Genomic DNA, 24676 nt, shown 5'->3' with positions numbered 1-24676 from the left:
TTGAACTCGTGGGCATAGAGCAAAGCTGTCTTTGGATAGGGCTTGTAGGTCCGAAGCTTGTAAGGCAAAATTTCTTCTTTTAGGTGAGACCTTAGCCTTAGTTTTTTAACTGGCAAAAACACCATGAGCTCTGTACTTAATTTTTTTCCTTTTATTTATTTGTTTTTTAATGTATTTATTTATTTTAATTGGAGGCTAATTTAAAGGCACAATATACTAGTCTTAGCTGTATGCTTATTGTTGTGCAAGTTTCAAGGACTTATTCATATCTTATGTAAATGAAACTTTATAGCTATAGAAAAGCAGCTCCCTGTTATCTCTGGTGATTCTCTCTGGAATCACCATTCTGCTCTCTGTCTATGAGTTTCACTAGTTAAGACACTTCATATTCATGCAAATATAGAATTTGTCCTTCTGTGACTACATTATTTTAATTAGCAAATGTCCTCCAGATTTATCCATGTTGCCACATATGGCAGAATTCCCATTCTTTTTAGGGCTGAATAATATTCTAGTGTGTGTGTGTGTGTGTGTGTGTGTATGTGTGTGTGTATATAAAAAGATACATACAACATTTTCTTTATCCCTTTATCCATCCTCAGGCATTTAGATTGTTTCAATTATCATGGCCTTTGGGAATAATGCTGCAATGAATATGAGAGTACTGATATCTCTTCAAGATCTTGATTTCAATTATTTTGCACATATAACCAGAAGTGGGATTTCTGGATCATATGGTAGTTTTCCATAGTGACTAAATCATTTTAATTAACCTAACAGTTTACTATGGGTCCAGTTTCTCTACATTCTTGCCAATACTAATCATCTTTTGTTTCTTCAAGAATAGCTCTCTAAACAGGAGTGAAGTGATATCTTATTATGGTTAAGATTTGGATTTCCCTGATAATTAGTGATGTGGAGAATACTTTTATATACCTGTTGGCCATTTGTATGACTTCTTTGAGAACATGTCTATGCAAGTCCTTTGACCATTCTTTTTAATTGCTATATGTTTGTTTGTTTATTTACTGCTGAGCAGAGAAGTTTCTTATATATTTTGGATATTAAGCCCTTAGATATATAGTTTCCAAATATTTACTCCCATTCCATAGATTGCCTTTTTTTTTTTTTTTTAAGAAAATTCTTGACTGAGCTCAGTGAACTTCAGTTTGTGTGTGGGCATGCTCAGTCATGTCTGACTCTTTGGGACCCCCAGGGACTATAGCCAACCAGGCTCCTCTGTCCATGGAATTTTCCAGGCAAGAATACTAGAGTGGCATAGATTGCCTTTTTATATGTTGTTTCTTTTCTTTGCTGTGCAGAATCATTTTAGTTTGATGTAGTCCTATTTGTCTGCTTTTTCTTTGTTGCCAGTGCTTTTGGTATTTAAGAAATCATTGTCAAGAAGATTTTTCCCCTTTTTTCTTCTAGGAGTTTTACAATTCCAAGTCATACAATCAAGTCTTCAGTCCACTTTGCATTGATTTTCATGTATGGCATAAGATAGAAGTTCAGTTTCATTCTTTTGCATGTGGATATCCAATTTTCACAAAACCATTTGTTGAAGAAACTATCCTTTCCCCATTGTGTATTCTTGGCAGCCTTGTCAAAGATATGTTGACTGTATATGTGTGCATTTATTTCTGGCCCTCTATCCTATTCCATTGATCTGGAGTTCTCTCTTTATGCCATACAATACTGTTTTAATTACTGTAGCTTCATAATATATTTTTAATCAGGAATTGTGAAGTCTCTAGCTTTGCCCTTCTTTCTCAAGATTGCTTTAGCTATTATGGGTCTTTTATGTTTCCACATAAATTTTAGGCTTGCTATTTCTGTTTCTGTAAAAAAAATACCGTTGGGGTTTTGATAGAATTACATTGACTCTATAGATAGCTTCAAGTCAGAATGGATATTTAACAATATTAAGCCTTCCACCACAAGAAAGGTAAACTACAAATCAATATCTATAACAAAATCCATGGGAAAGTCCTCTGTAAATCACTGGAAAAAAAAATTCAACAATACAATAAGAGGATCAGACACCATGACCAAGTGGGATTTATCTGGGATACAAGAATGGTTTAACATATGTAAATCAATTAATGTGATACACCACACTAACAAAATGAAGGGGAAAAGTCACATGATCATCCTTATGGATACAGAAAAATCATGTGAAAAAATTCAACACACTCTTATGATAAAAACTATCAATAATATATAGAAGGAATTTACCTCAATATATAAACCATATATTGAAAGCTCACAAGGCTCATAGCTAATATTATGCTTATTGGGGGAAAGCTGAAAGCTTTTTCTCTAAGATCAGGAACAAGAGATGTTTACATTCACCGCTTCTAGTCAATGTAGTAGTGAAAGTCCTAGCTAGAGCAATTAGGCTTAACTAATTAATTCCTCCAAATCAGGAAAGAGAAAGTAAAATTATTCCTGTTTGCAGATGAGATCATCTTATATGTAAAAACCCTAAGATTCCACAAACAGCTTTTACATCTAATAAATGAATTTATTTGTAGGATACAAAATCAACATACAAAAGTAAATTGTGTTTCTATGTACTAACAACAAACTATATGAAAAAGAAATTAAGCAAGCAATCTCATTTACAATTGCTTCAAAAAGAATATAATAGTTAGATATAAACTTAACCAAGGATGTAAAATACTGGTACACTGAAAACTACAAAACATTACTGAAAGAAATTAAAGAAGACATAAATAAATAGACATTCTGTATTCTTGGAATGGAAGACAATGTTAATAACATGGTCATTTTACTAAAGATTTACTATAGATTCAATGTGCTCCTATTAAAACTCCAGTAGCATTTTTTATGGAAACAGGAAAAAAAAAGAACAATCCTAAAATTCATGGGGATCCACAGTATACCCATGAGAGAGAAGAATAAAGCTGGAGACATCACAATTCCTGATTCAAAATATATTACAAAGCTATAATAATTAAAACTGTTTGGTTCTGGCATAAAGACAGACATGTAGATGAATGCAATAGGATAGGGAGCTCAGAAAAACACATACATTTATATATTCAACATATCTTCAACAAGGATTCCAAAAATACACAATTGGGAAAGGATAATTTCTTCAATGAATGATGTGAAAGCTGGATATCCACATGAGAAAGAATAAAATTGAACTCCTACTTTATGCCATATGTGAAAATCAGTTCAAAGTGGCCTGAAGACTAGAACATGTGACTTGAAACTGTAAAAATCCTAGACAAAAACATTCGGGAAATATTTCTTGATGTTGGTCTTGACAGTGATTTTTTTGGATATGACACCAAAAACATGGACAGGAAAGCAAAAATAGAAAACATCAAACCAAAAAGCCTTTGCACAGCAAAAGAAAAAAAACAACAACACGAATAAGCAACCTGTTAAATGGGAGAAAATATTTTCAAAAAATACATGTGATAATTTCTAAAATATATAAGGAACTCCTACAGCTCAATTAGTTAAAACCCAAAACTCAGTTAAAAATTGGCAAAGAACTTCCACAGATATTTTGATTATTTCTTTGATTGTTTTTGCCATTCAATTTTTTTCCTCCTTGTAAAACTTTTCCTTAAGTCTATATATATTTTCTGCTGTAATCTCATTTTTTAGCTCATTTTTCTTTTTAGTTTTGCTTTTGATTGTGAAATGTCTTTCCACTTTTCACCATATTTTATTCAACCACTCTCCATTTAACAGCCTCTTAACTCATGTTCTCACCTTTTTGCCCCTCTATACATTGAAATGCATTGTTGTAGGTAAGTGTTAATATTACTCTTCCAGAAAACTTGTACTAATTTATACATTTTAAAAAAGGTCTATGTTACTCATAACAAAATGATTTATTTTTGTGTTATAGGGTTTGAGATTTCTGAAAATCAGAAGAGGCAGGCTGCAATGACTGTGAGAAAAGTCTCTAAACAAAAAGGTAAAACTGCCTTTAACTACAACCTCCCTGACCTCACTCACTCTCATTGTGAAACTGAAAAGCCATAAGCTATGTATTTGCATATTCATATGCTTATTTCCATGCTAAAGTTCACTTAGGGTCATGGGAAATGTCCAGATTCCCAGGTGTCTCTGATGATAAGTGGTAAATGATCTTTAAAAGACTTAAGGCTTAGGAGTGAATAATTTAAGATAACCATGTCTACAGATAGCTCATTGGGTACAGGAAAAAAATAGAAACTTTGTTTCTTTTATTTTCCCTTAAAGTGAGAAACTAAATTTTATTAACAATTTAGAAACAGTTGGACAATAGTAAATATATGGAATTTATTAATACATGTATGTATGTATGTATATATATATATATATATTAGGGATATGCATATAACCTTCTTTCATTGGACTGGGGGCATTTGCCAAATCATGAACCCCAAATCAGAATGGAGGACTTCAAACTGAACCTAGACAGAAGATTCAGATATTTGTTCTCTTTTTGAGTCATAAACTAAAGTATTTTAAAAAGAAAAATACCTTGGAAATCAACTTGAGTATGAAATGAAGCTTTATTTTCTCATTTTCATGAACTAGAAAACATTAAAATGGTTAATTGAACAAAGGGAAGGAACTACCCTCTGTTTATTCAAGAAGCTATTCAGTACCAGTCATTTTATATAAGTTCCTTCATTTCGCTTTTATGATACCCCTGAAAAGGTAGACGTTATTAGTCTTATTTTCCAGATGAAGAAACTGAAGATATTTGGCATAAATTGACTCTGAACTTAAGTCAGCTTGTTTCCAAGTCTGCTGCACCCTCCTCTCCACCTCAGGGTTCTGTTGATCCTTCATGCTAGTTAAGAACAGCTCAATTTTTTTGTCTCACCTCAACCACTGACAGCTGTTTCTATTACTGACAGCCATTATTATTCTCCCCAGGGTAGGCAATCTTAGTGAGACTTCATTTTCCTTAGGCCCTTCTTTGTGCTCTCTTAAAGGGCTCTCTGATTCAGAATTAGTAACCATTTAAGTGATTAGATTCAAGTTGCCTGAAGTTCTAGCAGTCACATAATATACCCTTAATTATTCCCAATGAAGTTCCTTTTTATTGAAGAGGTTTAGTGCCTGTGGATATCTGATTTCCAGTTGACCAGTGCACCTAGCTTGGGCATCCAGCTAGTCATGGCCTTCCTTTTAACTTCTTATTGCTTCTTAGTCTTTGAAGATGCTCACTGACACTTTCACTCGTTGTGGAAATGTGATTCATTTTAGGTAGGAAATTAAAGGCAACCACTCCTAACTCCTTAGTGGTGAAAACAGGAGTGTTAGAAAGTAATCTGGAGTTAATTACACTAAGTCTATGATCTGTATGGATAGGAGAATCCTTTGAGAGAATGTGCTTATTCCTTAGAGATATAAGCCCCCACTACCTGGACAGTCTTCAGGGTACAAAAGGGCTGCTGTCCTAGTGGCCCACCTCTGTCTCCTGGAGGCTCTTTCCTCCTGAACTTCTCTCATTCTGAATCCTTCCACTGCCCCTACCACATTGACCTTCAAAATGGGATGGTATTCCTTTACCTCAGCCCAAGTTCTCCCAAGTCTATCTGAGACTGGCTTATTTTTCCACTGAGAAACCTTAAAGCAGAAGAACATGCACAAAGCAACCAATTAGAAAATAGTCCTACTTGCTCATACCAAGCGTTTGTGTCATGTTCCTTCTCTGCCTTGTCTCAAGACTATCTCTTGCAGGTCTTTTCTTGTCTCCCAGTATCCAAACAATTGTTCACCTGAACAGCTTTCCATCTAGACTTCAAATAAACTTATCTGGTTTCAAACCACTGAATTCCTAAAAATTTCCTCCATTATTTCTGTTTCCATTTTCAAGGCCCTCCTAGTCCAGGACTGTGGTGACTGATATATTTGAGACACATGGGCACTACATTTGTAGAAGTGATTTTCACTACAATCCATGGGGTCCCAAAGAGTCAGACACAACTGAGCGACTAACACACACACACACATATGGGAAGAACAAATGAGTTTTCTGAGATACCTAAGAAAGCCAGCTTTCTTAATCCTTCCAATGACACCTTTTTGGAAGTGATAAGGAGCATTTTTATCATTTCTCTAATTCAGATTTAATATAGATTCCAACACAATCTATAATGCCATGTGAAGTGAAGTGTTAGTCACTCAATCGTGTCTGACTCTTTGCAGCTCCATGTACTGTAGCTTGTCTTGGCCCTCTGTCCATGGAATTCTCCAGGCAAGAATACGGGAGTGGGTTGCCATTTCCTTCTCCAAGTCACATGAGCCACCATGGAAGCCCATAATGTCATGGGGCCTTATTCACTTAGTCTATTGTTCTGGGGGAGGGAAGCCTGGCTGAAGAAAAGCAGAGGACAGAGCCTAGCTCCAAGGGAGGCCTTTTCACTTTACATTTGCCTTTTATACTGTCTTGAGAGTCGATTATTAATTCCTGGTACATCAACTCATTTCAGTTTGCCATTATGGAGCTCTCTAGGGCCACAAGTACAGTCCTCCTCTCCAGAGGCTTTAGGACAGGTCAAAATCAAATGAATATGTAAGAATAATTAAAATAAATGTGAAATAGAATAAAGTTTGAACAATAAGTCTACCCTGATTTCAACACTAATAGCTACAGTAACCAAGACAGTGTGGTGTTAGTAGAATAGACATAGTAGATTGTTAGAGAATAGAGAACCAAAAAAATAGACGTACACAAATATGTCCATCCAATTTTTTGACAAAGGTACAAAAGCAATTCGGTTAAGGAAGGATAACCTTTTAAACAAATGGCACTGAACAACTTCAGATATGCATATGATACCACTCTAATGGAAGAAGTGAGCTAAGACACCTATTGATGAGGAAAAAAGAGGAGAGTGAAGAATCTGGCTTAAAACTCAACATTAAAAACCTAAGATCATAGCATCCCATCCCAGGGTAGTCCCATCACTCCATGGCAAATAGAAGGGGGAAAGTGGAAACAGTGACAGAGTTTACTTTCTTGGGCTCCAGAATCACTGTGGACAGTGACTGCAGCCATTAAATTAGAAGATGCTTGCTTCTTGGAAGAAAAGCTATGACAAACCTAGACAGCATAGTAAAAAACAGAGACGTCACTTTACCAACAAAGATCTTTATGGTCAAAGCTATGGTTCTTCCAGTAGCTATGTACGGATGAGAGAGTCGGACCATAAAGAATGCTGAGCGCTGAAGAACTGATGCATTCAAATTGTGGTGCTGGAGAAGACTGTTGAGAATCTCTTGGACAGCAGGAGATCAAACCAGTCAATCCTAAAGGAAATCAAGCCTGAATATTCATTGGAAGGATGGATGCTGAAGCTCCAGTGCTTTGACTACCTGATGGGAAGAGCTAAATCATTGGAAAAAACCCTGATGCTTGGAAAGATTGAAGGCAAAAGGAGAAATGGGCAGCAGAGGATGAGATGGTTAGATAGCATCACCAACTCAATGGACATGAGTTTGAACAAACTCTGGGAGATAGTGAAGGATGGGAAAGCCTGGCATGCTGCAGTCCACTGGGTCACAGAGAGTCAGACACGACTTAGCAACGGAAAAACAAAGACAATAATCTCAACCTAAATTCACAACCTATAAAAAGTAACTCAAAATAGATAATGAATTTAAATTTAAAGTTACAAACTTTTAAAAAACAGTAGGAGAAAATCTTCAGGATTAGGTTTAGGCAAATAATTCTTTAGAACTGACACCAAAAGCTTGAATTATAAAATCAAGTATTGATAAAATGGACCTCATCAAAGTAGAAAATTTTGCCTTGTGTAGGACCATGTGAAGAAGATGAAAAGATAAGCTACATGCTAGGGAAAATGTTTTCAAACCATGTACCTGACAAAATAATGGTATTTAGAATATATAAAAAACTCTCAAAACTCAATAGTAAAAAAATAAATGAAAACAAACAAAAACAAATTACACATTCCAATTAGAAAATGGGCAAAAGACAGATAATTCACTGAAGATGATATTTGGGTATCAGCTGAACATATGAAAAGATGTTCAGCATCATTAATCATTGAAAATATGCAAATCACAATGAGCTATCACTACATATCTTTTACAAAGGCAATAGAAAAATAAATAGTGAAAACACCTAATGTTGGCAAGGGTGTATAGAAACAGAATCATTCATACCTTGCTGATGAGAGTGTAAAACAGTATAGCCACTGTTTTACATAATTGTTTGGCAGTTTCTTAAAACATAAAATAAACAACTACAAGATGATCCAGCAATTACACATCTGAGCATTTATCCCAGAGAAGCGGAAATTTATTTTCACTTAAAAACTTCTAAACAAATGTTCATAGCAGCTTCGTTCAAAATAGACCAAACTGGAAATAACTTAGATGTCTTTCAGTGGGTGAGTAATTAAGCAAATACTGGTACATCTATATCATAGAATACTATGCATCAATAAAAAGAGCCAACTACTGGTACATGTAACAACTTGGGTGAATTTCTAAGGAATCTTGATGATTGAGAAAACCTGATACCTAAAGGTTACAGATGATATGATTCCATTCATATAATGTTCTTCAAATAATATAATTTGGAAATGAGGAACATACTAATGGTTGCTAGGAGTTAAGGCGAGATTGAGAAAAGGAAAGAAATAAGTGTGGTTATAAAAGAGTAATAAGAGTAATCCTTTTGATGATAGAAATGTTGTCTCTTGACTGTGTCCTATAACAATGTTAATATCCTAGCTGTGATATTATAATATAGTTTTGCAAAATGCTATTATTGGAGAAATTAAATAAAGGGTCCAAGGCATATTTCCATATTTTTGATTCCTGTATGTGAATTTACAATGACCTCAAAATAAAAAGCTTAATTAAAAAATTAAAATGAACACTCCACAAACTCCCTCCCTAATATCTATATATCATTTGTTGGCCTCTGATACTGTCATATTTTTGATACCACATTTGAAAACTGTTAGACAACATCATCAAAATGGCATAATAGTTTTTTACCTTAGTCTCTCCAAAGAACACAGATTTTGACAATTACTAGCAGCTGGGAGTGTCATTCTGAGAGTCTGGGAGCTCAGTGGAGAAGTTCCAGACAGAATAATCTATGATTGGATGCAAAAAAGAGGCCAGTCAATAAAAACTGGAATATGTGACTGCCCCTTTTTATGCAAAGATAGCAACACAAAACTAGAAGGAATATGAAAAGTCAAGGAAACAAGACATCATCGATGGAATGCAATAATTTCCAGAAACTGACACCCAAAGACCAGGAGATCTGTGATTTGCCTGATAAACAATTCAAAATATATTATAGTTATTTTAAGGAAGTCCAGAGAGCTACAAGAGGGACAGTTCAACAAAATCAGGGAAACATTGTGAACAGAATAAGAAATTTAACAGAGGAAATTATAAAAAGAACCAAACAAAGTATAGAGCTGAAAATACAATGTATGAAATGAAAAAAATACAATACAGAGCATCAATAGCAGACTTCATCCCCTAGAAGAAAAGTATCTGTGAAGTCAAAGAAAGGTCATTTGAAATTGTCTAGTCAGACTAGGGAAAAAATGAAAAAGAATAAAGTATGCCTATGTGACTTATGGGGTAAAATTAAGATTAACAATCTATAAAATATTAGAGTCTAATAAGGATAAGAGAAGAAGGAAGGAGAACAAAGACTGTTTAAACAAACAATGGCTAGAACTTCCCAATTCTGGGTAAATATTTGGATATCCGAGTTCATGTGGCTCACTGATATCCAAACAATTTAACCCAAAATGGTCTTCTCTAAGACACATTCTAATAAAGCTATTTAAAATCAAAGACAAAAAGAGAAGATTAAAAGTAGCAAGAGAAAAAAAAAAAATCTCATGTGCATGGAAACCTGCATGAGGCTATCAGCAGATTTCTCAACAGAGAGTGGAATGATATGTTCAAAGTACTAAAAGAAAGTATCATCCAACAAGAATGCTGCACCCAGAAAATAAAGGAAAGAAAAAGACTTTTTCAGACCAGGAAAAATTTAAAAAGCAGAAAGAGTTAATCACCACTAGATTTGACTTACAATAAATGCTGAAATTTTTTCAAGCTGAAATGAAAGAATGCTAATTAGTAACATGAAAACCTGAAGATGAATGTACAATAGGGGCAGCAGACAATATATCAGAGTAGAAAGAGTTGAGCTCACCTCCTTTCATGAAAGCAACAAAATCAAAACTAACTGCTGAACAATCATTAACAAAAAAGTCTTGAACCTATGAAACAATGTATTCTACAACCAAAGACAAAGAAGAAAAAAGACAGTGGGGGGGGTGCTTTTGCAATATAATCAAATCCTATACCTGCCAGGTGGGCAGCCCACAAACTTGAAAATTATTATATTGCAGAGGTTCTCTCATAGGAGTAAGAGTTTTGAGTGCAACATTAGACTCCAAAGCCTGGGCTCTGGCCATGGAAGGAGAAGCTCACAAACATTTGGCTTTAAAGGCCAGTGGAGCTTGTGTCCAAGAGTTTCACAGGACTGGGGAAATCAGTGATTCCACCCTTGGAGGAATCACACATTTTATGTGCACTGGGACCCAAAGCAAAGCTGTGACTCCATAGGAGCCTAGGCAAGACCTGCCTGTGAATCTTAGTCTCCTAGGGAGGCAGAGGTTAGCTATGAGTCACTATGGGGACAAGGACACTGGTGGTGGGAATTCCGAGGAATATTATCCACATAAGCTCTCGTAGAAGTCATCATATTGGCATCAAGATCTCGACTCACTCAACAGCCTGTAGGATCCAGTTCTGGGATGCCTCACATCAAACAACCAAAATAGTGGTAACACAGCCACATCCATCTGCAGACAGGCTACCTGAATTCATCCTAAGCCAACAACCACCTATAAACACATGGCTTGACATGGCCTTGCCCACAAGTGGGACAATACCTAGCTCTGCCCACCAGGGGGCAGGCACCAGTCCCTCCCACCAGGAAACCTGTACAGGGACCTTGGATCCACCTCACTCAACAAGATGCTGGCACAAGAAGCAAGGGAAATAATCTTGCAGCCTGAGGAAAAGGGACCATAAACACAAAAATTAAGACAAAATGAGATGACAGAGAAATATGTTAAAGAAGAAGGAACCAAATAGAAACCACAGAGAAACTAAGTGGAGATAGGCAATCTACCTGAGAAAGACTCAACAGTAATGACAGTAAAGATGATTCAAGAAGTCAGAAAAATAATGAAGCACAGACCAAGAGAATACAATAAATGTTTATTATAGACCTGGAGAAAGAAATGGCAACCTACTCCAGCATTCTTGCCTGGAAAATCCCATGGTCAGAGGAGCCTGATAAGTTAAAGTCCATGGGGCTACAAAGAGTCAGACATGACTAAGCAACTTCACTTTCACTTTCTTCTAGGAGCTTAAAAGAACAAAGATGAACAATACAATAACTGCAATGAAAAATACACTAGAAGGAATAAATAGAATAAATGAGGCAGAAGAACAGATAAGTGAGCTAGAAGACGGATTACTGGAAATCACTACTGCAAAACAGAATAAAGAAAAAAGAATGAAAAATAATGAGAACAGTCTTAGAGACTTCTGGGATATTAAATGTACCAACACTTGCATTATAAGGGTAACAGAAGAAGATGAAGAGAGAAAAGGCCTGAGAAAATGTTTGAGGAAATAATAGCCAAACTCTTCACTAAAATGGGAAAGGACACACTTACTCAAAACCAGGAAGCACAGAGAGTCCCATACAGGATAAATCAAGGGAGGAACATGCTGAGATACACATTAATCAAAGTAATGAAAACTAAAGACAAAGAAAAAATATTAAAAAGCAACAGGGAAAAGCAACAAATAACATACAAAAGAATTTCCATAAGCTTATCTCCTGATTGTTCAGCAGTAGATCTGCAGGCCAGAAGAGAGTGGCATGATATATTTAAAATGCTGGAAAGGAAAAAACTACAACCAAGAATACTCTACCCAGAAAGGTTCTCATTCAGATTCCACAGAGAAAACAAATGCTTTATGGGCAAAGAAATGCTAAGATAATTCAACACCACCAAATCAGCTATACAACAAATGCTAAGGGAACTTCTCTATATGGGAAAGAAAAGGCCATAACTGGAAACAAGAAAATTATGAATGGGAAAGCTCAATGGTGAAGGCAACATACAATAAAGGTGGGCAAGCATCCATATAAAATATAATAACAAAACCAGTAACAGTGAAAAGAGAAGAGTATAAATGTAGGATATTGAAAATGCATTTGAAATTAAGAGACCAGCAACTTTAAACAATCTTGTATATACAAAGACTGCCATAACAAAACCTCATGATAAAAAGAAACCAAAAATATGTAATAGATAAGAACAAAGAAAAAGAAAAAGCAATCCAAACACTAAAGATAAACATCAAATCAGAACAGTAGAGAACAAAAGAGGAAGGGAAAGAAAAAGAACTACAGAAATTAATCCAAAACAATTTTAAAAATGACAATAAAAAATACACATTAGTGATCACCTTAAATGGAAATTGTTTAAACACTCAATAAAGAGATATAGACTGGATGAATAGATACAAAAACAAGACCCATATATATGCTGTCTACAAGAGACATACTTAAAATCTAGAGACACTTACAGACTGAAAATGAGAGGATGGAAAAAGATATTCCATCCTCTGGAATGGAGTAGCAATACTAATATCAGACAAAATAGACTTTAAAATAAAAGAGTGTTACAAGAGACAAAAGAAGGACACTACCTAATGAACAAGGGATCAATCCAAGAAGAAGATATAACAGCTGTAAATATGAATGTACCCAACATACGAGCACCTCAATATATAAGGCAAATTCTAGCAGCCATAAAATGAGGAATTGATAGTAACACAATAATATTGGGGGCACTTTAACGACCCATTTTATTCAATGGACTGGTCATGCACACAGAAAATCAGTAAGGAAACACAAGCCTTAAAATGTCATATTAGACAAGATGGACTTAATTGATATTTATAGAACATTTCATTCAAAAGCAGAAGAACACACATTCTTCTCAAGTGCACGTGAGAGATTCTCCAGGATAGCATTCTCTCAATTGCTATGCCATAAAAGAAGCCTCAGTATATTTAATAAAATTTTAATTATATCAAGCCTGCATTCCAACAAAAATGCTAAGAGATTAGAAATTAGCTATAAGAAAAAACTGGAAAAAACACAGTCACATGGAGGCTAAACAATATGTCACTAAACAACCAATGGGTCACTGAAGAAGACAAAAAGGAAAAAAAAAAAATACCCAGAGACAGATGAAAATGAAAACATGATGATCCAAAACCTATAGGATGCTACAAAAGCAGTTCTAAGAATGAAGTCTGTAGCAATACAATCTTACTTCAGGGGAAAAAAATACAAACTAACCTAAACCAACAGACAAATAAGAACAAACAGTGGAATCCAATTTGGAAAATAAGAAAAATTGTCACCGTTTATAGATGACATGATATTGTACATAGAGAATGCCAAAGATGCTACCCGCCACCCCCCCCACACACACACACACACACTAGAGCTTATCCTTGAATTTGGTACAGTTGCAGGATAGAAAGTTAATACTCAGAAATCATTCACATTTCTATACATTAACCACAAAAATCAGAAAGGGGAATGAAGGGAACAATCTCATTTACCACTGCATCAGAAAGAATAATGTACATAGGAATAAACCTACCTAAGGAGGCAAAAAATTTTACTATGAAAACTGTAAGATGCCAGTGAAATAATTGAAGGTGACATGTCAAATTATATACTATGTTCTTGGATTGGAAGAATCAATATTGTCAAAATGACTATACTACCCAAGGCAATCTACAGATTCAGTGCAATCCTTATTAAATTACCAATGACATTTTTCAAAGAACTAGAACAAAAAAATCAAATTTACATGGAAACACAAAAGACTCTATGGTGTTAAAATCATCCTGAGAAAGAAAAACAGAGCTGGAAGAATCAGTCTCCCTGACTTCAGACTATACTACAAAGGTACAGTAAGCAAAAAAAAAAAAAAAAAAAAAAAAGTATGCTACTACAAGGGCCTACTGTATAGCATGGGCACATTTGCTCAATACTCTGTAATATACTAATGGGAAAAGAATCAGAAATAGAATAGATACATGTATAATGGAATCACTCTCCTGTACACCTGAAACTAACACAACATTGTTAGTTAACTATATTCCAACATAAAATAAAAATGTTTAAGTTATTACTAAAAAAGAGAGTGGAACTGGCACGCACACACACACACACGCACACACACACACACACACACACACACACACACACACACACACAAACCCAGAAATATAGATCAGTGGAATAGAATTGGAAGCTAAGAAATAAACCCACACACCTACGGTCAGTTTATTTACAATAAAGAAAGCAAGAATATACAATGGAGAAAAGACAGTCTCTTCAATAAATGGTGCTGGGAAAATTGGGCAGCTACATGTAAAAGAATGAAACTAGAACATTCTCTAATACCACACACACAAAAAAACTCAAAATGGATAAATGACCTAAATGTAAGATTGCATACTGTAAAACTCTTAGAGGAAAACATAGGCAGAACATTCTTTAACATAAATTTGCAGCAATATCTTTTTGCATCCACCTCCTAAAGAAAATAAAAACAAAAATAAACAAATGGGACCTAATTAAACTTAAAAGCTTTTGCACAGCAAGAGGAAACATAAAAAATGAAAAGACAACCTACAGAATGGAAGAAAATATTTGCAAAGCGACTGATAAGGGATTGATCTCCAAATATATAAACATCTCATGCTGCTCAATATCGAAAATACCAAACAACCCAATCAAAAAATGGGCAGAAGATTTAGTAGATACTTCTCTAAAGAAGATATACAGATGACCAAAAATCACATGAAAAGATGTTCAACACTGCTAATTATTAGACAAATGCAAATCAAAACTACAATGACAAAACTTAAACTTTTCAGAATAGCCATCATCAAAAAAATCTACAAGGAATAAATGCCAGAGAGATTGTGGAGAAAGCTCTTATACTGTTGGTGGGATTGTAAACTGATACAACCACTATGGAGAACAGTATGGAGGCTCCTTAGAACTAAAAATAGAGCTATTATATGATCCAGAAATCCTACTCTTGGGCATATATCCAGAGAAAGCCATAATTCAAAAAGGCACTTGCATTACAATATTCATTGCAGTGCTGTTTCCAATAGCTAGAACATAGAACCAACCTAAATGTCTATTAACAGATAGGTAGATAAAGAAGATGTGATACATACATACAATGGTATATTACTCAGCCATTAAAAATGAAATAATGCTATTTGTGGTGACATGGATGGATCCATGACATGGATGCTATTTGAGATTGCCATGCTTAGTGAAGTAAGTGAGGCAGAGAAAGGTATATATCATATGATATCACTTATATGTGGAATGTAAAAAAGGTACAAATGAACTTATTTATAAAACAGAAATAGAGTCACAGATATAGAAAGCAAACTTATAGTTGCAAAGTCAGAAAGCAGGAGAGGGATAAACTGGGAGATTGGAATTGACAAGTAACTAGTAAGAACATACTGTATAGCACAGGGAACTCTATTTAATACTCTGTAATTACCTTTATAGACTTCCCTGGTGGCTCAGATGGTAAAAGCGTCTGCCTACAATGCAGGAGAACAGGGTTCGATCCTTGGGCTGGGAAGATTCCCTGGAGAAGGAAACAGCAACCCACTCCTGTATTCTTGTCTGGAAAATCCCATGGACAGAGGAGCCTGGTAGGCTACAGTCCATGGGGTCGCAAAGATATAATGACCTTTATAAGAAAAGAATCTAAAAAAGAGTGGATATATGATATGTATAACTGATTAACTCTGTCATACAGCAGAAACTAATGCACATTATAAATGAACTATATTCCAATAAAAATTAATTTTTAAAATGTGCAGAATTCATAAATACCCATTTTCCAAAGAAAATTTTCCAGTAGCTACCATATACATGAAAATTTCTCTGCATCATTAATCATCAGGAAATGCAAATAAAAACCACAGTGAAATATTACCTCACACCTTCCAGAATGGCTGTTAACAAAAGAAAAGTGCTGACAAGTGCTGGCAAAGATGTAGAGAAAAAAGAACCCTTGTGTTCTGCTGGTGAGAATGTAAATTGATACAGCTGTTATGAAAAATAATATGGAGGTTCCTCAAGACTTAAAAATAGAACTACTATATAATTCAATTCCAGTTCTGAATATATATCTAAAGAAATGAAATAGCTATCTTGAAGAGATCTCTGTACCCCATGTTCGTTACAGCATTATTTATAGTAACCAAGAAAACAGAGGATGAGATGATTGGATGGCATCACTCAGTATCCAAACTCAATGGACATGAGTTTGAGCAAGCTCCAGATGGTGAAGGACAGGGAAGCATGGCAGGATGCAGTCCATGGGGTTGCAAAGAGTCAGACATGACTGAGTGACTGAAAAACAAGACACAGAAACCACCTAAGTGTCTTTGACAGATGAATGGATAAATACACAATAAAACTTTATGCAGTCATAAAGAAGGAAATCTTGTCTTTTCCACATCACGGACTAACCTGGAAGGTATTCTGCTAAAAGAAATATTGCAGAGAAAGAAAGACAAATACTTCATGATCTCACTTATATGGGGAATCTAATAAAATTGATTTCATAGAAACAGAGAAGAGATTGGTGTTTGCCACATGCAAAGAGTGTTGGTTAGGGAAAATAGGTAAATGTGATCAAAATATAGAGACATTCAAGAGCTAACATGGAAAAAAAGATGTCCTTTTCATCATATGGGACTGGAATGCAAAAGTAGGAAGTCAAGAGATACCTGGAGTAACAGCAACTTTGGCCTTAGAGTACAAAATGAAGCAAGGCAAAGGCTAACAGAGTAATCCCAAGAGAATGCACTGGTCATAGCAAACACCCTCTTCCAACAACACAAGAAATGACTCTACACATGGATATCACCAGATGGTCAAATACCAAAATCAGATTGATTATACTCTTTGCAGCCAAAGATGGAGAAAAAACAAGATCAGGAGCTGACTGTGGCTCAGATCATGAACTGCTTATTGCAAAATTCAGACATAAATTCAAGAAAGTGTAGAAAACCAATAGGCCATTCAGGTATGACCTAAATCAAATCCCTTATGATTATACAGTGGAAGTGACAAATAGATTCAAGAGATATGATAGAGTACCTGAAGAACTATTGACAGAGGTTTAAACATAGTAGAGGATGTGGTGATCAAAACCATCCCAAAGAAGAAGAAATACAAAAAGGAAAAATGAGGAGGCCTTACAAATAGCTGAGAAAAGAGAAGCTAAAGGCAAAGGAGAAATGGAATGATATACCCATCTGAATGCAAAGTTCCAGAGAAGAACAAGGAGAGATAAGAAAGCCTTCCGAAGTGAGCAATGAAAGAAATAGAGGAAAACAATAGAATGGGAAAGACTAGAGATCTCTTCAAGAAAATTGAAGCTTCCAAGGGAACATTCCATGCTTCATGGGCACAATAAAGGACAGGAACAGTATGGACCTAACAGAAGCAGAAGATATTAAGAAAAGGTGGCAAGAATACACAGGAGAATTATACAAAAAAAAATCATAATGACATAGATAACCATGATGGTGTGATCACTCACCTAGAGCCAGACATCCTGGAGTGCTAAGTCAAGTATGCCTTGAGAAGCATCACTACAAACAAAGCTAGTGGAGGTGATGGAATTCCAGCTGAGCTATTTCATATCCTAAAAGGTGATGCTGTTATAATGCTGCATTCAATATGCCAGCAAATTTGGAAAACTAGGAGTGGCCAAAAGACTGGAAAAGGTCAGTTTTTATTCCAATCCCATAGAAGGGCAATGCCAAAGAATGTTCAAGCTACCATACAATTGCAGTCATTTCACACACTAGCAAGGTAATGCTAAAAATCCTTCAAGCTAGGCTTCAACAGTATATGATCTGAGAATTCCAGATTTACAAGCTGAATTTAGAAAAGGTAGAGGAACCAGAGATCAAAGTACCAGCATCAGTTGGACCATAGGAAAAGCAAGAGAATTCCAGAAAAAATAAAATCTACTTCTGCTAAAGTCTTTGATTGTGTGTATCACAACAACCTATGGAAAATTCTTAAAGAGATGAGAATACCAAACCACCTTATCTGCCTTCTGAGAAACCTGTATGCAGGTCAAGAAGTTAGAACTGGACATGAAATGACAGACTGGTTCAAAATGGGAAAGCAGAACATCAGATTGTATATTGTCACCTTGATTATTTAACTTATATGCAGAGTACATCATGCAAAATGCTAGGCTGGATGAAATACAAGCTGGAATCAAGATTGCCAGGAGAAATATCAGTATTCAAATATTCAATAACATAATATTCCATGGTAAGAATTTGAAGGCATTTCCCCTAAGATCAGGGAAAAGAGAAGGACACCAACTCTCACCACTCCTATTTGGCATAACTCTGAAAATCCTAGCCAGAGTGATCAGGAAAGAAAAAGCAATTAAAGTCAGAAGTCAATTATCTCTGTTTGCAGATGACATGATTTCATACGTATAAAACTGTAGAGACTCTTAAGACATAAAAATATTCTAATAGTCAAGGAATTCAGTAATATTTCAGTATACAAAATCAGTTGTACAAAAATCAGTTTTGTTTCAATAACAATAAATATCCACAGAGAAATTAACAACATAACCCCCTTTGTAATAGAACAAAATAATAAAATACTTAGGAATAGGTTTACCAAGAAAGTTAGAGATCTGTACATTTAAATCTATTAGACATTTATGAAAAAATTTGAAAAAAAACAAATAAATGGAAAGATATCACATATTCATGGATTATAAGATGATATTGTGGAAATGACCTTATTACACAAAGCCATCTGTATATTTGGTGTAACCCCTATCTCAAATTCCATGGCATTTTTCATAGAAGGAGGAAAAAAAAAGAGTCCTAAAATTCATATGAAACCAGAACAGAGCCCAATTTACCAAAGAAATTCTGAGAAAGAAGAACAAAATTGGGGGCAATCATACATCCCAATTTCAAACTATATTACAAAACTATAGTAATCAAAAAAGTATCAACATATACATGAGTGGAACAGAATTGAGGGCCCAATTATAAAACTATACTTATGTTCAACTACTATTTGTAAGGGGCCCAAGAATATTCAGAAAGGGAAAATTTGTTGTTTTTGTTTTAGTGGCTTATGATGTCCAATTCTTTGCGACCCCATGGACTGTAGCCCACCAGGCTCCTCTGTCCATGGGCTTACCCAGGCAAGAATACTGGAGTCGGTTGCCGTTTCCTTCTCCAGGGTATCTTCCCAACCAGGGATCGAACCTGCATCTCCTGCATTGAAGGCAGATTCTTTACCGCTGAGCCAGGGTGGAAACACAAGGGAAAACTACTCTTTTATAAATGACATTGGGAAAATTAGATATTTACATGCAGAGGACTGTATCAACCCCCCCATACTACACCAGTCACAAAAATTAACTCAAAGCAGATTAATGATTTATGTGTAAGACCCACATATGTAGAAATCCTAGAAGAAAACATAGAGAAAATACTCCTTGACATTGGTCTTGCCAATGAGATTTAAATATAACACCTAAAGCACAAGCCAGAGAAACAAAAATAAGCAAGTGGGACTTGTAATCTGCTCAGCAAAAGACAAACTATTAACAAAATGAAAAGGCTCCCTATGAAATGGGACAAATTATTTATAAACCATATACCCAATAAAGACATATACATATACACCATGGTATACTGTTCAGCCATAAAAAGAAAGAAATCCTATCATTTATGGAAATATGAATGGTCTTTAGGGAGTTATGCTGTGAGAAATAAGTCATAAAATACAAATATTATCTGATGTCTCTTTTAAGTGCAAGCTGAAAAAAGGAAAGTTATAGAAATAGAAAATAGATTGCTGGTTGCCAGGATTTGGGGTTGGCATTGAGGAAAGTGGGGATTTGTTGGTCAAAGGGCACAAACTTCTAGTTACATGATGAAGTTCTGGGGATATAATATACAGTATGGTTAATATAGTTAACAATACTCTATTGTATACTTAGGAGGTGCTAAGAGTATTACATACTTAGGAGGTTCTTAAATGTTCTTACCACAAACAAAAGTAATTGTGTGAGGTGATGGATGTGTTAACTAACCTTATTGTGGTAATTATTCCACAGTATATACATGTAATGAATCATCACATTAACATCTTAACACTTACACAATATTATGTCAGTTATATCTCAATAAAGATGGAAAACAATAAGAATAAAAAACAGCAAAATACTCACTTTTAGAAGTGTTTCCTTCTCACTGACCTGCCAATGGCTTAATATGATATATGATGGCTTAATGTGACATTGCTTCCAGGGTAATGGGATCAAGTAATCAAACAAAGACAAACAGAGAAGCTGTAATGTTGAAATTTCAGACACTGACCAGCAAATGAAAAAGGTATTTGGGAGCAACAGAGAAATCATCCTTGCATTCTGAATCATATGCTTTGTGCTTCAGCCTATTCTGTTCTGAATATAGATAAGGATTAAAAGTGGGGCACTAGGTGATTTGAGAAGCCCCTTGCTACTTAATTTATACCATTTCCCTTTGATCTCCCATCTACTCTAGGTGTCAACTCTGCCCGCTCAGTTCCTCCTTCCTACCCACCACCACAGGACCCGTTAAACCAGGGCCAATACCTGGTCCCCGATGGCATCGCTCAGTCGCAGGTCTTTGAGTTCACCGAACCCAAGCGCAGCCAGTCACCATTCTGGCAAAACTTCAGCAGGTTAACCCCCTTCAAAAAATAATACCAACAGGGAGGCAGATAATTTTAAAATAAATAAAATTATATTTATAGATGGACCTTTTTTTGGAGAAGCACTGTTGAAATTTATATATATATATACATATACACACACATGCATACACACACATACACAAAAACACACAAAGTCTTGAGTGTACACACCCACACACCCAACTACACACACACACTCACACTCACACTCACACTCACACTCACACACACACACACGCAGAAGGACCAAAAATGTTTTCTGTTGTTTTGGGCAAGTAAAATCTGTAGTTGGTAGGAAGAAGTACCAATGACTTCCAAACAGGTGATCCCTTAAAAAGTTTTCTGTTCTTATCCTGCCCCCCTCCCCTTTACTTTCAGAAACTTACATTTCTATTTGTTCCTTTTTTGTTGAAATAATCTTTTTGCTCTCCTGTGAATGATTCATTGACTTGTCATTATTAACATAGATGTGTTGTATTGTTTTTTACTTTCCTGATGATACTGATGCTGATGACTTTTGAATTTAATTTAATATGGTGGAGTTTGGGAGTTTTGAATTTCTTTTTTTTCCTTTTACTTCTCATTGGGTAAAGGAAGGATCCCCTTTCTCCTCTCCCTCGACTGATCATCTGCGAATGTTTCTGCAGCCCTGCAGTTACCCCAAATAGCCTTTTTCCTGCATCTTCTGTCCTAGTCATACCAGTCTGGACATGCTCTGTTGTGCCCTGTGACATAACTGCTCAATATTTCTATTGCTTTCACTGTGTTTTAGGTGTTGTGGAGGGATTGAAACTAAACAGAAGTAAGAGAACATCAGAGTAATGATACTAGAAGGGACTTTTGTTCAGAAAATGTTCTGCATTTGGGCTGTTTCTTCTTCTAGCACTGGGGGTTCCCATGTTGTAGCACTGCTGGGTCATGACAGTTTTGTATCTGGGGTTTAGTTTGGGTCAGTTATTCTCTTCTTCATGCCACTTTGGTTATGGGGTTTCTTCTAGGCTTCTTCCTCCCCTAACTTAAAAAGTCTGAACTAGAAGCAAAGAGGCTGAGACTCTGCCCCTTGAAGGAGGGATTCAACTGTCTCCAGTAACAGGTAGGTTTAGGATATGGTTCCCCACTGCAGTCAGTTCAGCAGCCTGGTTATACCTGCTTCACATTTGCAGATTGTTTAGGAAGCATTGTTCAGAGTCTGTGAGAGGTCAAAACAGAGCTCACCTGACCAAGATCATCAGCTGTATTCAAATTATTGACCTAGACAGAATCCAGGGCTGAGAGTAATGTAGAAAAGAATAAAGATGGGGATGGAAAGAGACGTCCTCAGTCCAAGATATGTACTTAAAGTTCCTAACTTAGGTGTAACTTGCCCCATTGTTAGCAGATTGCATGGATAATCTTCCATGGCTCCTTCCATCTTCCTCCCTGTTTTCTTTCTTTCCCCTGCTCTCCCCTACACAGGAGGATTGCTGGTATGAGCATAATTAAAGCACTTCTGGAACTCAAAGAATGCCCTATTTCCAACATTCTCCCATCCCACCACATTTGAAGTAAGCAAGTGAGAAACCCAGAGGACACTTCCCTGTGGAGAAAGGATCTGAGGCAGAGTTGCTGCCCTCAGGTTCATTTTTGGCAGGCTTTACACTTCCCACACAAAGAGACAGGCTCCCTATGTGTACTCCCTATTCCTCCTCTCCACATGGCCTCTTGGGTAGATAGACCTTGAATTGTAAGAAGAATGTAGTACAAAGGAGTAAAGATGGGCCCTACTATGGAGCGCCATTCTAGTGAGGAGATTGAGTCTGTCCTGGACCCTGTGGGAGAAGACTTCATCATGAAAGGACCTCAGCTTAATGAGCAGCAGCTGTGGCTGCATGGGACACTTAACATAGCTAGCTTGATTGCTGCTTTTATGCTTCCTGATCCAGACCAGGCCCTGTCCAGCCTGGGAATTTTTCCTCTTTGGGAATCAAATTACAAGCTGTTTAAGCTCACATTCCACCACACCCAAATGAGACTTGAGGAGTAAGCCAAGGATAAGCCTGAATTGAGCAGAGGGCTAGAGCTCGGGACTGGCCACCACTGCTCAGCACAAGACCCAACTACTTAAGCTCCGTTGGCAAGGAACCTGGTACTGAGTGCCTAAGCTAAATTGACCTCCCTGTCAAACAGAATAGCTGGCTGTGTAGGCCTCCCTTGAGTGTACATTATTTTCCCACTTTCCATTCTTTCCCATTAGGCCTGGCCTTGACATGTTTCTCCAGAGCTTGGGGGCACACCAAAAGGGGATTCTTGGACAGGTCCCTGGAGCTACAACTTCTCTTGGCCAAGCTCCCTCCCACACCCCCTTCCTGCTCCCCTGGGACTGTGTCCAGGGAAGCAGGACACAGAGCTCCAGGATCAGGGATTATCACCTCTTTTCCACCTACCTCTCACTCACCCAACTCACTGGTCTCATCAGATGCCAATAACTTGTGAGAACAATAAGAAATCAGTTTACCATTGGTCAGAAAATTCACCTAACCAATGACAGCAAGCAGACCAGTGATGGACAGCCTCAAGGGGATCCCCCATTACCTGAGTTCAGAATTCAAGCCTATTCTATGTCCCCACAGCAGTGCTCTCCCCAAGGAATCTGTAAATCTCTGTTTCTGCATGGCCCAGAGATCCCCTTTCCTCACTTCAATGAGGCCTGGATTTGCTCTCCAAAAGGCTTGGAACCTGCCATAGAATGGCCTAATCCAGAAGCTCAACTCCTCTTTCTCCCTCTCTCTCTCATCCCTTCTACATGTATATCTCTAAAGGATGTGTAAGGACAGCAACAAGAGAGTTCTAACAATTCTAGTGTGAAACCAAATAGTGATCTTTTAGTGCTTTGGGGATGGGGTGGGCTGGGGTGGATGGATGGGCAACAGTGATTTTGATTACCCCTGCTGCTCTGCACTTGCCAGTTTATTATTTCATTTCTTCTATCTGATTGTTTGACCCTGTCAAACAAGTGTCAAAGTTGTGTGTTTAAAAAATGTTTAACAAAAATATGATGTTGTAATGACACAAAGCCTTATGAAAATATTTATGGAGTTCAATAAAAGAAGTAAAAGACACCTCTAGGCATAGCTCTCATGCTATTTTGTGTGTGTATGTTTTACCAAGTGCTAAATAAAGGGAATTTGCCTGGTGGGGGCAGCTTATCCCAGCCTCGCCTACCAGTCCTGTTGTTCTATAGCCAGGCATACGATGGGCTGTCTGTGGCCTTCCATGTCATTTCTTAAAGAGTAGGCCACAATAACCAATTTTGATTCTGTAACAGAGGCACTTCAAATGTCTTTATGGGTAGGACTGTCATTCACGTCACTTCACCCTTTGACAAGTCTTAAAGACCCATTCCTGACTTTGCTCCTTTTCCTTGCAGCTGCCAAGTCCAGTACTTGCCCTGTGCACTCTCACATGATCTTAAAAGCTGCTTTTTGAACCTAACCAGAATACATATCACTTAGGAATCCTTCACCTCCAGCTATTTCCTAATGCTTCCAGTCCTGTTTCCTCTGAAATAGACATATTTATCCATCCCCCAAAGTGTTTATTTCATCATGGTGTCTCCTACACATACATGCTCCTTGTTGTCCACAAGGCTCCTGTGTGGTATCTTATGTTACCCAGCAGAGACACAATAATAGTTTGTATGTTCTGGTACTACTTCACCTGCCTTTCTCCAGAAGAAATAAA

The 24676-nt window shown here is 36.6% G+C and overlaps 1 protein-coding gene across 19 annotated transcripts in view; it reads left to right on the top strand.

Annotated features, from left to right (window-relative positions):
- The window catches only part of ARHGEF9 (Cdc42 guanine nucleotide exchange factor 9), a 555038-nt gene extending 530984 nt beyond the window's left edge, over positions 1–24054 (top strand). For all 19 annotated transcript variants that reach the window (XM_086390082.1, XM_086390069.1, XM_086390074.1 and 16 more), the window contains 2 exons: positions 3896–3964; positions 20785–24054. In XM_086390082.1, the coding sequence (XP_086246208.1) occupies positions 3896–3964; positions 20785–20966 (251 nt within the window). In that variant the 3' untranslated portion in view covers positions 20967–24054. The remainder of the gene's footprint in view (positions 1–3895; positions 3965–20784) is intronic.
- The last annotated feature ends 622 nt before the right edge of the window (positions 24055–24676 follow it).

The sequence above is a fragment of the Bos grunniens genome, chromosome X, assembly GCF_055505025.1.
Source record: "Bos grunniens cultivar Pamir isolate PY7600 chromosome X, Bosgru_T2T1.0, whole genome shotgun sequence".
Classification (NCBI taxonomy): Eukaryota; Metazoa; Chordata; class Mammalia; order Artiodactyla; family Bovidae; genus Bos; species Bos grunniens.
Note: the sequence above shows the minus strand (reverse complement) of the source record. Positions and strands in the feature narration are given on the sequence as shown.